At 48.5% G+C, this 16483-nt stretch overlaps 1 protein-coding gene across 2 annotated transcripts in view; it reads left to right on the forward strand.

Moving 5' to 3' along the window:
* ORC1 (origin recognition complex subunit 1) overlaps positions 1-16483 on the forward strand; it is a 183318-nt gene that overhangs the window by 77948 nt on the left and 88887 nt on the right. Inside the window, exon 7 of one of the 2 annotated variants that reach the window (XM_083157933.1) lies at positions 11371-11481. The exons of the other annotated variant lie outside the window; for it this stretch is intronic. Within the exon in view, the coding sequence (XP_083014059.1) occupies positions 11371-11481 (111 nt within the window). The remainder of the gene's footprint in view (positions 1-11370; positions 11482-16483) is intronic. 2 annotated transcript variants of the gene reach the window in all.

Consider the following 16483-nt stretch of genomic DNA (forward strand, 5'->3'; position numbering starts at 1 on the left):
GAAGGAGGGCCCTACTGATAAGAGTTAACAGACTAAAAGGAGGTGGGTGGACGGAGGGTATGCAGGATAGGAGGAGCAAAAGAAGTTAGGAGGAGGGGGATTTGCTAAACGGAATAAGTGGGTTTTGAGGGAGCGCTTGAAGGAGGTAAGGGAATCCGAAAGCCTGATGTGTGGCGGGAGGTTGTTCCAGTGCAGGGGGGCAGCGCGAGAGAAGTCTTGGACACGGGAGTGGGAGGAGGTGATTAGGTGAGAGGTCAGTCGGCGGTCAGCGATGGAGCGAAGAGGACGGGAGGGAGTGTGGATAGAGATCAGTGAAGAGAGGTAAGGAGCGGTGGAGGAGGAGAGAGCCTTGTAGGTGGTGGTGAGTTTAATAAGAACCCGGAAAGGAATGGGGAGCCAGTGAAGAGATAGACAGAGGGGGGAGGCGGAGGTAGAGCGGCGGGAGAGGAATATGAGCCTAGCAGCAGCGTTAAGAATGGATTGGAGAGGGGTGAGGCGGGCGAGAGGTAGCCCAGAGAGAAGGATGTTTCAGTAGTCAAGGCGGGAGATGACAAGAGAGTGAATGCGAATTTTGGTCGCGTCAGTAGAGCGGAATTGTCTGATGCGTGAGATGTTGCGTAGGTGAAAGCGGCAAGACTGTGAGAGAGCACGAATGTGGGGGATGAAAGAGAGGGAGGAGTCAATGATGACACCGAGGCAGCGCGTTTGGTCGGTCGAGGTGATCTCTATTAGATTTCCAATGTGTTTTGATAAGGAAGGGATGCACAAACAGCTTATTCTGATAAAAAATTATATGGGGCTGCCTATATTCTGTGTGTGACCGCGGCTGTATCTGTTAGTGTCAGTATTATTATGTAGCATGTGTATTATACGGAATGCTTTCTGTGACTGTGGAGAATATATCGATCTATATATTTGTGCCCATAAATTTACATACCCTAGCAGAATTTGTGATTTTCTGGCCATTTGTCAGAGAATATGAATCTCACAAACATTTCTTTCACTCATGGTTTGTAGTTGGTGAAGCCATTTATTATCAAACAACTGTGTTTACTCTTTTTAAATCATAATGACAACAGAAACTACCCAAATGACCCTGATCAAAAGTTTACATACCCTGGAGATTTTGGCCTGATAACATAAACCCAAGTTGACACAAACGGGTTTGAATGGCTACTAAAGGTAACCATCACCTGTGATCTGTTTGGTCTTTTATACACACACTGATTACAAGCAGTGAGTTTCTGGTCTCCTGAAAGACCCTTGCATCTTTCATCCAGTGGTGCACTGTCGTTTCTGGATTCTGAGTCATGGGGAAAGCAAAAGGATTGTCAAAGGATCTGTGGAAAAGGTAATTGAACTATAAAACAGGAAAGGGATTCAAACTTTAAGAAGTGGAAAATGAGGGATTCTGTGGAAACCAAATCACGATCAGGTAGACAAACAAAAATTTCAGCCACAACTGCCAGGAAAATTGTTCATGATGCAAAGAAAAATCCACAAATAACTTCAGCTGAAATACAGGACTCTCTGAAAAAAAAATGGTGTGGTTGTTTCAAGATGTACAATAAGGAGGCATTTGAAGAAAAATGGGCTGCATGGTCCAGTCGCCAGACGAAAGCAATTACTACGCAAATGCCACAAAACATCCAGCTACAATACTCCAAACAGCATGAGACAAGCCTCAAAACTTCTTGAACAAAGTAATTTGGAGTGATGAGACCAATATTTTACTTTTTGGTCACATCCGTAAACGTTACATTTGAAGGAGTCAACAAGGTCTATGATGAAAGGTACACCTTTCCTACTGTGAAACATGGAGGTGGATCGCTGATGTTTTGGGGATGTGGGAGCTACAAAGGCACTGGAAACTTGGTCAAAATTGATGGCAAGATGAATGCAGCATGTTATCAGAAAATACTGGAGGAAAGTTTGCACTCATCAGCACGGAAGCTGCGCATGGGACGTACTTGGTCGTTCCAACATGACAATGATCCAAAACACAAGGCCAAGTCGACCTGTCATTGGCTACAGCAGAATAAGCTGAAGTTCTGGAGTGGCCATCTCAGTCTCCTGACCTCAATATCATTGAGCCACTCTGGGGAGATCTCAAATGTGCAGTTCATGCTAGACAGCTCAAGAGCTTACAGGAACTGGAGGCTTTTTGCCAAGAAGAATGGGCAGCTTTACCATCTGAGAAAATAAAGAGCCTCATCCACAACTACCACAAAAGACGTCAAGCTGTCATTGATGTTAAAGTGGGCAGTACAAGTATTAAGAACTGGGGTATGTAAACTTTGGATCAGGGTTATTTGAGTAGTTTCTGCTGTCATTATGGTTTAAAAAGTGTAAACACAGTTGTTTGACAATAAATGGCTTCACCCAACCACTAACCATGAGTGTAAGAAAAGTTTGAGTTATTATTCATATTCTCTGACAAATGTCTAGAAAATTACAAATTCTGCTAGGGTATGTAAACTTATGAGCACAACTGTATATAGCAGTGGTAGCCAACCCTAGCCCTCGAGAGCTACCAACAGTTCACATTTTACAGACAACCTAGCTGCTGCACTCATTAATCACTGACACATTTTAAAAGATCCACAGATGGAGCTAATTAGCTCACTTGTGATTCTGTGAGGAGACCTGCAAAACATGCACTGTTGGTAGCTCTCGAGGACTAGGGTTGGCTACCCCAGGTATATAGTAATTGGACACCTCAGGGGCTACAGGCTAATGCTGGGTAGTTGGAGAGATCTTCCAGCACCCAAGAGGTTAAACTTCTGCCCCCAGGCAGACCAGGTTTCTCCCCTCCTCTACCCCACCTCCAGGCCGGGCAGCTCAGTTTTTTTCGGAGCTGGCAGGAACCACATGCACAACAGAGAGGGACTGTTATATGCAGCTTTACTTTTGAATTTTTTATTTTCACACTGACTGTGGTCAGAGACAGAGCAGCAGCGCGGGGGTCTATTAGACCACAGCAGTGCATGCCAGGAGGTAAAACTCTCCTAGCAGAGAGCGAGCACTACTTGATATGCTGAGTTGGGGACTGCTGGACTGCGCTAGCAAGTGGACGGCTGGTATGCTACCCTCTCCTGCTGGACCACCAGGGAAATTTGTGTGCAGGCAGTAGCAGTGTTGCCCGGTGTGCGTTTGATCCCTGACGGGTCTGGTGTGAGTCAGATTCCTGGAGGTCATTTGCTAGCATGGGGAGTGGGTTCTCCTCGTAGAGCCACTCCCTTGGGGACAGTAGGTGGCACATCCTACAGTGATTCCCAACACTGATCTTTCCTTAGTCTAGAGAACTCGGCTTTGCCACCTAAATCCACCAGCCCTACCTTCAAACGTGTTAAGATGTCTCTTGCTTTGTTTCCCAGACGACTTGGAGAGTATCATCCCTGAGGCCTGGGAGGTACCCAATAGGAAGTTTACCCTACCTAGGGTTAACCTCCCTTTTTTACCCCCTTCCTCAGTAGGATAGAGTATGGTTTGAAACTGCTCCTATGGTAAAAGTGCATGTGGCTTGTGAGATTGTCTACGCTGCGCGTCTTAAGGACCCTGCTGATTTTGAAGTGGGAAAACTTCCTTAAGCTTATCTACACTACTGCAGGGGCCTTTGCTTGACCTACCCTGGCAGCCTGGGTGGCTAAGGCCATGGTTGAATGGCCAACTACTCTCCCAGCTGACACATCTGCGGGCATGCCAGCAGAGAACCTTCTGCCTGCTATTGAAAAGCTGCCCTCTATTTAGGCGAGACGGCAATTGATGCGGCCACCCTTTCTTCTTGTGTCTGCTTCAGCAGTCGCAGCGTGGCGATCTTTGTGGCTGCCTCTTGGAAGGTGGACCCTGACTCCAAAAAAGCCTTAGCGCCGCTTCCCTTTGAGGGTTCATTTCTGTTTGGGTCTGAACTAGATAAAATAGTAGCAACCTCCAAGGCAGCTTTTATACATTGCGCTCCGATGAAACTTCCCCGGGCTACCTTCCAGGCTACCTGGGGTAGCCAACCCTTTCGCTTCCAGGGCAGAGGTAGGGGCCATTCCTTTTCTAGGACACAACCCCAAGTTGCCAGGTCCTCCAAACCCAAAGGTAAGCATCCCTGGGCCTGGAGAACAAATCCTCAGCATGACTGGTGGATCCCAAGGTGGGAGGATGTATCCACGACAGACGCATGGGTTCAGGGTGATGTCTCCCGAGGCTACATCCGGCGGCGTCCCCCAAATGTCGTCTTTTCCACAAGTTCTCCAAAGGACTTAGAAAATTTCATGTCTCTGGAGCAGTCCATGCAGAAGCTCCTGCAATCCGGAGTCATAGTGCCAGTCCCTTCGTCTCAGAGAGGCTCGGCTTTCTATTGGCCCAAGTCATCCATGGTTCCCGCACATACTATGATACATCTGGGAGCTCCGTTGGATGCGGTGTGTCAGATGGGTATCCCTTCCGGAAGACCGTCGCCGGATACTGGAGTCCTGCTTTCGAGGTCTTCTCTCACATAGACGGGTGTCGGTTCATGCCTGCATGAGGGTCTTGGGGTTGATGGTATCGACCGTCAACATGGCAGAATACGCTCAATTTACACTCCTGTCTGCTTCAGCGAGAGATCTTCACCAAGTGGTCAGGATCCTACACCAGCCTCCGGTCACAGCTGATGACATTATGCCCGGAAGTTTGTATCTGACTCTGCTGGTGGCTTCTGGACCAGAACCTCACAGTGGGGAGACCATTTTGGATCAAAGAGTGGACTCCTCACCACGGATGCCAGCCTATGTGGGTGGGGAGCGGTGAATTGTCAGTGATCCTTCCAGGGTCTGTGGAACTCACAGTAAAGCCGGCTACCCATCAATGTCCTTGAACTGAGGGCAGTCTTCTGGGCCCTTTGCTCAGTGGATCCCTGGCTCAGAGGTTGCCCAATGCAGGTCCAGTTGGACAATGAGACGACGGTGGCTTATAGCAACCACCAGGGCGGCACTCGCAGTCGAGCTGCCAAGGTGGAGACCGCCCGCATCTTTCAATGGGCGGAGAAGTTCCCAGGTCTTTCAGCGATCTTTCTTTATCCCAGGAGTTCTCAACTGGGAAGCGGACTTCCTGAGCCGTCAGACTCTGTATGCCGGCGAATGGGCCCTTCATCCGCAGGTGTTCAAGATGCTGGTACTCCGATGGTGTAGACCCGAGGCGGACTTGATGGCGTCGTGCCACAAAAACAAGGTCACTCTATACGGGTTCAGGACTCGCGACCCAGGGGATTGCATGGTGGATGCCTTGTGGCCGTTTGCTCTGTTCGCCTTTCCTCCGATTTCGATCCTTATAGTGATCCGCAAGCTGAAGGGGGAGGGCAGCATGTTGATCCTGGTGGCTCCCAATTGTCCCAGACGGATCTGGTTTTGGGATCTGCAGGCCTGGTCAGTGGCCCCTCCAATCTGTCTACCTCTACACCCCGACCTGCTCTCTCGGGGCCCGTGTCTACACCCAGATTTGGGGGTCTGGCTATGAAGGAGTGGCTATTGAGACCTCCCTCTTAAGAGCCAGAGGCTTTAACTGTAGATTAATTTAAACGAGGTTCAGGGTACGCAAACCTTCTGCCGGTGCTTACCATCGCATCTGGCAGGCGTACTTTGCCTTGTGTCGTGCTTACTGTTTTAATCCTAAAATTTACCTCTTGGCCAGGATTATATTCTTCTTGCAAAAGGGCCTGGAGGCCGTATTGCGCTTCTCTTCTTTGAAGGTACATGTTTCGGCTTTTGTCCATCTTGTTCCATAGTAAGTTGGCGTTCTTGCCGCATGTCCGCACATTCATGCAGTGTGTCCTGCATATTCAGCCACCCTTTTTTCCTCCAGTTGTCCTTTGGACCTTTTCCCTGGTATTCACGGCTCTTCAGACATGGCCGTCTTAAAGACGGTACCAACATTTTTACCGAAGGTTGTCGGGGTTCCATTTGAACCAAGAGATCATTTTCCAGTGCTTAATCCTCCAGAGGAGGCTAGAAACAGGGACAAACTAAAAAAGTTGGATGTGGTTCGCGCATTGCGCATTTATTTGGACAGAGTGAAGGATTTTAGAAAATCTGACTTGTTGTTCGTACTTTAAGATGTACATAAGAGAGGGTGGCCAGCTTCTAAGCAGACCATTGCTAGGTGGTTAAGGTCGGTCATTGCTTTTGCTTACACTAAAGTGGGCAGATTGATTCCCTCCAGAATCAAGGCCCATACCACCAGGTCGGTTGCCTGCTTTTGGGCTGTGCTTCATGGGGCTACGGCATGTTGCCTGCAATTGTGGAGGGCTGCCACGTGGTCCTCCATTCACAAATTTACCAAATTTTACATGTTCCATGAGTTTGCGTCAGAGGTCGCTTCATTTTGGATGAGCAGCGTTGAGATCTACAAGTCTGAGCGTACCCTCCCAAAGGACCGGCTCTTGAACGTCCCAAGGTCAAGCTGTGTCACCAGGATGGACGACAAAGAAAAGGGGATTTTTGTCAGAACTTACTGTTAGAACCCCTTTCTCCATCCTGGTGACACATCCGTTTGGGACTTAATTAGCACACATCGGATCCCTAGTGCATGCAGTGTGCATGCACTGCGATCCGATACGATGTGTACCTAGTACAAAAAGTATGTGCAGCACATACTGTACAGGCTGAAGTGATACAGATCTAGCACATAATACAGCACACACAGCGGCCCTATATCGCTCTATAAAAAAGGCACACACTGGTATAATAACACTGCTACTTACCAACAAAAGTACCAGAATAAACCAGACTCAATTAACAGTTTACAGATTTTAATCTTCTTATTTTCTTTCTATTCTATAGTCATTACTTTGTCTTTATACTTCGCCATCGATATCCCTTATACAGGGACATAATATATCAGGTCAGAAACAATTAATACAATTGACCAACATATAAATTAAAAGGATGGCTTTTTACCTTTAATCGTCAACTAATAAAGATACTATCATACATTATACACTTTTTAGGTCCCACGGGACAAGGTGGATGAGGAGTGCATCCTAGTTTAAAATTTCTCTTTTTTTCATTCAAGTCATATTCTAAATCAGTTGAGAGCACCCACAATTGGAGAGGAATAATATATATATAAAATCCCCCTCTGTTGAAAAATTATTTCCATCCACAAATCATTGGCATCCTAGTACATTATATGGTGCAGGTCTTTTTCTCTTTTTCAATGTACGAGGCGGTATAGGCTTCCCTTCTGTTACCCATAATCCCATCAATCCCTATAATATATGAGGCAGTGTAGGCTTCCCCTTTGTTACTCCTCATCTCATTGGCCCCTATAACGTACAAGGCGGTGTAGGCTTCTGTTCTGGTACCTATCATCTCATTGGTACCTATCATCTCATTGGCCCCTATAATGTTTGAGGCGGTATAGGCTTCCCTTCTGTTACCCATAATCCCATCAATCCCTATAATATATGAGGCAGTGTAGGCTACCCTTTTGTTACTCCTCATCTCATTGGCCCCTATAATGTATGAGGCGGTGTAGGTTTCCCATCTGTTACCCATCATCCCATCAGGCCCTATAATATACGCTTCTCCTCGGTTACCCATAATCCCATCAATCCCTATAATGTTCGAGGCGGTGTAGGCTTCTGTTCTGGTACCCTTAGTTCCATCAGCCCCTATAATGTTCAAGGCGGTGTAGGCTTCCCCTCTTTTACCCATAATCCCATCAAAACCTACAATGTATGAAGCGGTGTAGGCTTCTCCTCCCCCCCCCGTTACCCTTATTGCCATCAGCCCCTATAATGTACGAGGCGGTGTAGCCTTCTCCTCTGGTACCCATCATCCCATCAAGCTCCATAATGTACGAGACGGTGTAGGCTTCTCCTCGTTACCCATAATTCCATCAGCCCCTATAATGTAGGAGGCGGTGTAGGCTTCCGTTCTGGTACCTATCATCTCATTGGCCCCTATAATGTACGAGGTGGTGTAAGATTCCCCTCTTGTTACCCATATTCCAATCAACCCCTATTCCCATCAGCCCCTATAATGTTCAAGGCGGTGTAGGCTTCCCCTCTTTTACCCATAATCCCATCAAAACCTACAATGTATGAAGCGGTGTAGGCTTCTCCCCCCCCCCCCCCCCCCCTCCCCCGTTACCCTTATTGCCATCAGCCCCTATAATGTACGAGGCGGTGTTGGCTCCCCCCCCCCCCCCCCTTTACCCATATTGCCATCAGCCCCTATAATGTACGAGGCGGTGTAGCCTTCTCCTCTGGTACCCATCATCCCATCAATCCCTATAATGTTCGAGGCGGTGTAGGCTTCTGTTCTGGTACCCTTAGTTCCATCAGCCCCTATAATGTTCAAGGCGGTGTAGGCTTCCCCTCTTTTACCCATAATCCCATCAAAACCTACAATGTATGAAGCGGTGTAGGCTTCTCCTCCCCCCCCCGTTACCCTTATTGCCATCAGCCCCTATAATGTACGAGGCGGTGTAGCCTTCTCCTCTGGTACCCATCATCCCATCAAGCTCTATAATGTACGAGACGGTGTAGGCTTCTCCTCGTTACCCATAATTCCATCAGCCCCTATAATGTAGGAGGCGGTGTAGGCTTCCGTTCTGGTACCTATCATCTCATTGGCCCCTATAATGTACGAGGTGGTGTAAGATTCCCCTCTTGTTACCCATATTCCAATCAACCCCTATTCCCATCAGCCCCTATAATGTTCAAGGCGGTGTAGGCTTCCCCTCTTTTACCCATAATCCCATCAAAACCTACAATGTATGAAGCGGTGTAGGCTTCTCCCCCCCCCCCCCCCTCCCCCGTTACCCTTATTGCCATCAGCCCCTATAATGTACGAGGCGGTGTTGGCTCCCCCCCCCCCCCCCCTTTACCCATATTGCCATCAGCCCCTATAATGTACGAGGCGGTGTAGCCTTCTCCTCTGGTACCCATCATCCCATCAAGCTCTATAATGTACGAGACGGTGTAGGCTTCTCCTCGTTACCCATAATTCCATCAGCCCCTATAATGTAGGAGGCGGTGTAGGCTTCCGTTCTGTTACCTATCATCTCATTGGCCCCTATAATGTACGAGGTGGTGTAAGATTCCCCTCTTGTTACCCATATTCCAATCAACCCCTATTCCCATCAGCCCCTATAATGTTCAAGGCGGTGTAGGCTTCCCCTCTTTTACCCATAATCCCATCAAAACCTACAATGTATGAAGCGGTGTAGGCTTCTCCTCTGGTACCCATCATCCCATCAAGCTCTATAATGTATGAGACGGTGTAGGCTTCTCCTCGTTACCCATAATTCCATCAGCCCCTATAATGTAGGAGGCGGTGTAGGCTTCCGTTCTGGTACCTATCATCTCATTGGCCCCTATAATGTACGAGGTGGTGTAAGATTCCCCTCTGTTACCCATATTCCCATCAACCCCTATTCCCATCAGCCCATATAATGTACGAGGCAGTGTAGGCTTCCGTTCTGGTAACTGTGGTACACCAGAAAGGCGGCCGCAATGCTCTCAGAGACAACCTGTTTACGGATTTTACTGAGGGTGTAACCCAGGGGTGGGCAACAGGCGGCCCGCGAGCCTCTCAGGTCTGGCCCGCCGCGTGGACCTATATCACAATGACAATCGGCCCGACTAGCTGAGCCGCTTGTCAGTTAACTGGAAGGCTTAAGTGTAATCATGCCGCCGCCGAAGTCCGACAGCACCCGCCCCGCACAGCATTAACTGAGAGTGTGGGAGGGGACGCGGTCACGCTGCGGCGGACCAACCAAAGGTGTGAAGGCAGCTGCCGCGTGACCGCGTCCCCTCCCACACTCCCAGTAATGCTGTGCGTGGCGGGTGCAGTCGGACATCGGCAGCAGCATTACACTTAAGCCTTCCAGTTAATTGACAAGCGGCTCAGCTAAAGTGTAATGCCGCCGCCGATGTCCGACTGCACCTTCCCCGCACAGCATTACTGGGAGTGTGGGAGGGGACGCGGTCACGCGGCAGCTGCCTTCACGCCATTGGTTGGTCCACCGCAGCGTGACCGCGTCCCCTCCCACACTCCCAGTTAATGCTGTGCGGGGCGGGCGCAGTCGGGCATCGGCGGCGTGACTGAGGCAGCTATGCAGGCCGCTACCTCTCCTGGCTTCCCCTTGGGGTGCTGGATGGGGGAGGACATAGTTACCGAGGCAGCACCTTCAACTGGCTCCAGCGAGGTCCGTAGTAGGAGGATCCTTCAACCGCTGGGTTCCTCCTCCATGTAAAGCAGTATGTGCGGGTCTGGTATCACCTGGCTTGCTGCTGTGCCCGGCGGTCTGAGGGCATCCTGCACCATCTTAGGGCCTCCTTGCTGCATACCTCCACATGGTGAGAATGAAGCAATTGCTGTAACATTCAGTACACGGTTTCACACCTGCACAATTGGGCTCTTTATTGCTGGTACTGGTATCCACATCTTCTGGCTCTTGCTATTCTTGTACTGCTAATCACCTTCTTATTATTAACAGTCTCTAGCTTCTATATCAGAGGTAGCCAACTCTCTCAGGAGACACCTGATATTGGCGACAAGACTACGACAATCCCTTGCAATAATACCAAGGTCCTTGATGAGCCTGCCGCTTCTGTTGCCTATATAACTAGCTACCTTATGGGCCGAATATGTTTTCTGACTTTGTGTTATCTCCAGGCTTCTTAGTACCGTTTGCTTTGGTAGTGTGGCATACGGGCCCTGCTCTCAATAATATCGCTGCTGCTTTCTGGGGTGCTCTGGACTCCTGTATACATGGCTCCTGTAGCTACATATTTCTTGCCACTGCAACCTTGGACTAGTCATAGAAACATAGAATTTTACTGCAGATAAGAACAATTTAGCCCATCTAGTTTGCCCCTTTTTTACCCTTCAGGTAATCTCAACCCTTTTTAATCAAGTGCTTTTAAATGTGTATAAGGTGTATTTACGCTTAAGGAAACCCCCTATTTGTGTGAGCACACCCCCTTTAGCATTACACTTAAGGAAACCCCCTATACACTTAAGAAAACCCCCTATTTGTGTGACCACACCTACTTTGCATGGCCACACCCACTTTTCCTGAGTGCGGCCCTTGAACATTTACTGGAAGTGTTAAGCGGCCCCCCAGCTGAAATTATTGCCCACCCCCTGGTGTAACCTGTGACCGTATGATGTCTGTGCACTGTTGGACCCTACCTGCACAAACGGTCAGTATGTAGATCTGTATAATGTTCTCATATTGCTTTGCCTCCAGGTCTCTTCCAATTTCTAATTGAAAAAAAAATTAGAAAATCTGTTTTCTGTTGAGAAACTTGAAAGTTTTCCGTTACGTGCATTAATGGCTATGACAGTTTTCCGATTTCCCAGATTTCTAAGTTTAACCTTTTGTTCTTAGTGTGGAAGAGAACCAAAGGAAACGATCGGACAAGGTAGAAACATCCTACAAGTCAAAAACACTGCAAATACTTGTCCCAACACCTAAGAAAGGCACCAACCCCGCCAAAAGGTAACGGCCAAGAGACCAGACTCTTCTTAGTTACTGGGTGTTTGTTTATACATATCAGTCATGTGTGCCTTCTGTGGCTGGTACAACGTCTGTGGACACGTATAAGCCATGTGTGCCTTCTGTGGACACGTATAAGCCATGTGTACCTTCTGTGGCCGCTACAATGTCTGTGGACACGTATAAGCCATGTGTACCCTCTGTGGCCGCTACAATGTCTGTGGACACGTGTAAGCCATGTGTACCCTTTGTGGCCGCTACAATGTCTGTGGACACGTATAAGCCATTTGTACCTTCTGTGGCTGCTACAATGTCTGTGGACACGTATAAGCCATGTGTACTCTCTGTGGCCGCTACAATGTCTGTGGACACGTGTAAGCCATGTGTACCCTCTGTGTCCGCTACAATGTCTGTGGACACGTGTAAGCCATGTGTACCTTCTGTGGCTGCTACAATGTCTGTGGACACGTATAAGCCATGTGTACCTTCTGTGGCCGCTACAATGTCTGTGGACACGTATAAGCCATGTGTACTCTCTGTGGCCGCTACAATGTCTGTGGACACGTGTAAGCCATGTGTACCCTCTGTGGCCGCTACAATGTCTGTGGACACGTATAAGCCATGTGTACCCTCTGTGGCCGCTACAATGTCTGTGGACACGTGTAAGCCATGTGTACCCTCTGTGGCCGCTACAATGTCTGTGGTCACGTATAAGCCATGTTTACCCTCTGTGGCCGCTACAATGTCTGTGGACACGTGTAAGCCATGTGTACCCTTTGTGGCCGCTACAATGTCTGTGGACACGTGTAAGCCATGTGTACCCTCTGTGGCCGCTACAATGTCTGTGGACACGTATAAGCCATGTGTACCCTCTGTGGCCGCTACAATGTCTGTGGACACGTGTAAGCCATGTGTACCCTCTGTGGCCGCTACAATGTCTGTGGACACCTATAAGCCATGTGTACCTTCTGTGGCCGCTACAATGTCTGTGGACACGTATAAGCCATGTGTACTCTCTACTCTCTGTGGCCGCTACAATGTCTGTGGACACGTGTAAGCCATGTGTACCCTCTGTGGCCGCTACAATGTCTGTGGACACGTGTAAGCCATGTGTACCCTCTGTGGCCGCTACAATGTCTGTGGACACGTGTAAGCCATGTGTACCCTCTGTGGCCGCTACAATGTCTGTGGACACGTGTAAGCCATGTGTACCCTCTGTGGCCGCTACAATGTCTGTGGACACGTGTAAGCCATGTGTACCCTCTGTGGCCGGTACAACGTCTGTGGACACGTATAAGCCATGTGTACCCTCTGTGGCCGCTACAATGTCTGTGGACACGTATAAGCCATGTGTACCCTCTGTGGCCGCTACAATGTCTGTGGACACCTATAAGCCATGTGTACCTTCTGTGGCCGCTACAATGTCTGTGGACACGTGTAAGCCATGTGTACTCTCTGTGGCCGCTACAATGTCTGTGGACACGTGTAAGCCATGTGTACCCTCTGTGGCCGCTACAATGTCTGTGGACACGTGTAAGCCATGTGTACCCTCTGTGGCCGCTACAATGTCTGTGGACACGTGTAAGCCATGTGTACCCTCTGTGGCCGCTACAATGTCTGTGGACACGTGTAAGCCATGTGTACCCTCTGTGGCCGCTACAATGTCTGTGGACACGTATAAGCCATGTGTACCCTCTGTGGCCGCTACAATGTCTGTGGACACGTATAAGCCATGTGTACCCTCTGTGGCCGGTACAACGTCTGTGGACACGTATAAGCCATGTGTACCCTCTGTGGCAGCTACAACGTCTGTGGACACGTATAAGCCATGTGTACTCTCTGTGGCCGCTACAATGTCTGTGGACACGTGTAAGCCATGTGTACCCTCTGTGGCCGGTACAACGTCTGTGGACACGTATAAGCCATGTGTACCCTCTGTGGCCGCTACAACGTCTGTGGACACGTATAAGCCATGTGTACCCTCTGTGGCCGCTACAATGTCTGTGGACACGTGTAAGCCATGTGTACCCTCTGTGGCCGCTACAATGTCTGTGGACACGTGTAAGCCATGTGTCCCCTCTGTGGCCGCTACAATGTCTGTGGACACGTATAAGCCATGTGTACCCTCTGTGGCCGCTACAATGTCTGTGGACACGTGTAAGCCATGTGTACCCTCTGTGGCCGCTACAACGTCTGTGGACACGTATAAGCCATGTGTACCCTCTGTGGCCGCTACAACGTCTGTGGACACGTATAAGCCATGTGTACCCTCTGTGGCCGCTACAACGTCTGTGGACACGTATAAGCCATGTGTACCCTCTGTGGCCGCTACAATGTCTGTGGACACGTATAAGCCATGTGTACCCTCTGTGGCCGCTACAATGTCTGTGGACACGTATAAGCCATGTGTACCTTCTGTGGCCGCTACTATGTCTGTGGACACGTATAAGCCATGTGTACCCTCTGTGGCCGGTACAACGTCTGTGGACACGTATAAGCCATGTGTATCCTCTGTGGCCGGTACAACGTCTGTGGACACGTATAAGCCATGTGTACCCTCTGTGGCCGCTACAACGTCTGTGGACACGTATAAGCCATGTGTACCCTCTGTGGCCGCTACAATGTCTGTGGACACGTATAAGCCATGTGTACCCTCTGTGGCCGCTACAATGTCTGTGGACACGTATAAGCCATGTGTACCCTCTGTGGCCGCTACAATGTCTGTGGACACGTGTAAGCCATGTGTACCCTCTGTGGCCGGTACAACGTCTGTGGACACGTATAAGCCATGTGTACCCTCTGTGGCCGCTACAACGTCTGTGGACACGTATAAGCCATGTGTACCCTCTGTGGCCGCTACAATGTCTGTGGACACGTATAAGCCATGTGTACCCTCTGTGGCCGCTACAACGTCTGTGGACACGTATAAGCCATGTGTACCCTCTGTGGCCGCTACAATGTCTGTGGACACGTATAAGCCATGTGTACCCTCTGTGGCCGCTACAACGTCTGTGGACACGTATAAGCCATGTGTACCCTCTGTGGCCGCTACAATGTCTGTGGACACGTATAAGCCATGTGTACCCTCTGTGGCCGGTACAACGTCTGTGGACACGTATAAGCCATGTGTACCCTCTGTGGCCACTACAATGTCTGTGGACACGTGTAAGCCATGTGTACCCTCTGTGGCCGCTACAATGTCTGTGGACACGTATAAGCCATGTGTACCTTCTGTGGCCGCTACAATGTCTGTGGACACGTATAAGCCATGTGTACCTTCTGTGGCCACTACAATGTCTGTGGACACGTGTAAGCCATGTGTACCCTCTGTGGCCGCTACAATGTCTGTGGACACGTATAAGCCATGTGTACCTTCTGTGGCCGCTACAATGTCTGTGGACACGTATAAGCCATGTGTACCCTCTGTGGCCGCTACAATGTCTGTGGACACGTATAAGCCATGTGTACCTTCTGTGGCCACTACAATGTCTGTGGACACGTATAAGCCATGTGTACCTTCTGTGGCCGCTACAATGTCTGTGGACACGTATAAGCCATGTGTACCCTCTGTGGCCGGTACAACGTCTGTGGACACGTATAAGCCATGTGTACCCTCTGTGGCCGCTACAATGTCTGTGGACACGTATAAGCCATGTGTACCCTCTGTGGCCGCTACAATGTCTGTCCCTCTGGAGAGGCAAATACTGCAGATACAAAGGTAGCAGTGACCTGGTGATTTGTTGGAGAACACAGGGTTTGTGTTGGTTATATTGTGATTAGTGTAGTTGTCGTATTTTGTGTCGTATTTGTTGCTGTCAGGAAAGTGAGACTTAGATGTGTCCTTTTATAGATTGTAGCTGCAGCACTCACCAGTCCATCAATTCTAGTGCCCTCCCGTTATCCTGACCACAGCTCTATATCCACATTGTACTGCATTGTTACAGGAGAGCTACATATCAGTCCCTGATCCCAATGTTCCCCTTCTCTGCTCAGCGCCAGTTGTTGGGTTACAGTGTATACATTATCTGCTGACAACCATGTGTCCTGTACATGGAATCTCCTTCTGGTCTGTTGCCTCCTTTTTATATCCCCAACCTCAATCTGGATGTATTTTAGGCGTGAGACAAAGTGGCGTACTTGCCCTTAGCAACCAATCAGGTTAGATACATGACTGAAGCTGATTGGTTGGTTTGGGATCCTCCCCCCACACACTCTGTCTTTACAGCATTGATCTCACTTTCATTCTGTTATTTCCCCTTCATCCACTAGGTGTCACTGGAGTTAATGAGGAATAGAAGGGTGACTACAGGGAGCATTGGCAAAACCCTGTGACTCAAACACCCTACTACCTTGCACACACACACATAAACACGCATCCCCCCCCCACACCCACAATTGTCACTGTACCCTCCACACTATCAATGTACATCTTACTCTGTAATCCTTTTTAATTAAACAAAACAATACACACCCCCTTCCACATCATATGCTCTCTATTTAACACATTTCACCTATAACTCAACTTGCAATACAGGCATCTTTCATACAAATTAACGGGATGCAGCCCCTTACAACGGTGTGAAGAGCGGCCGTAGGTCGCAATGAATAGCCTAGTGTGTGTGTGTGTGTGTGTGTGTGTGTATATGTATGTATGTATGTATGTATGTATGTATGTATGTATGTATGTATGTATATATATATATATATATATATATATATATGTATATATATATATATCTATATATATATATATATATATCTATATATCTATATATATATATATATATATATATATATATATATATATATAGATATATATATCTATATATATATCTATATATATATCTATATATATATATATCTATATATATATATATCTATATATATATCTCTTGTAGGGATAGCACTCATTAGTAGAATTTGTAGAGGGTGCAGGATCCTCAAAAGATTGATAAACACAATATCCAATGGGACCTATTTAGGCAGCACTCCTTCCTCCTTCAAA

Source organism: Crinia signifera, chromosome 8 (assembly GCF_055691185.1).
Source record: "Crinia signifera chromosome 8, ASM5569118v1, whole genome shotgun sequence".
NCBI classification, from domain to species: domain Eukaryota; kingdom Metazoa; phylum Chordata; class Amphibia; order Anura; family Myobatrachidae; genus Crinia; species Crinia signifera.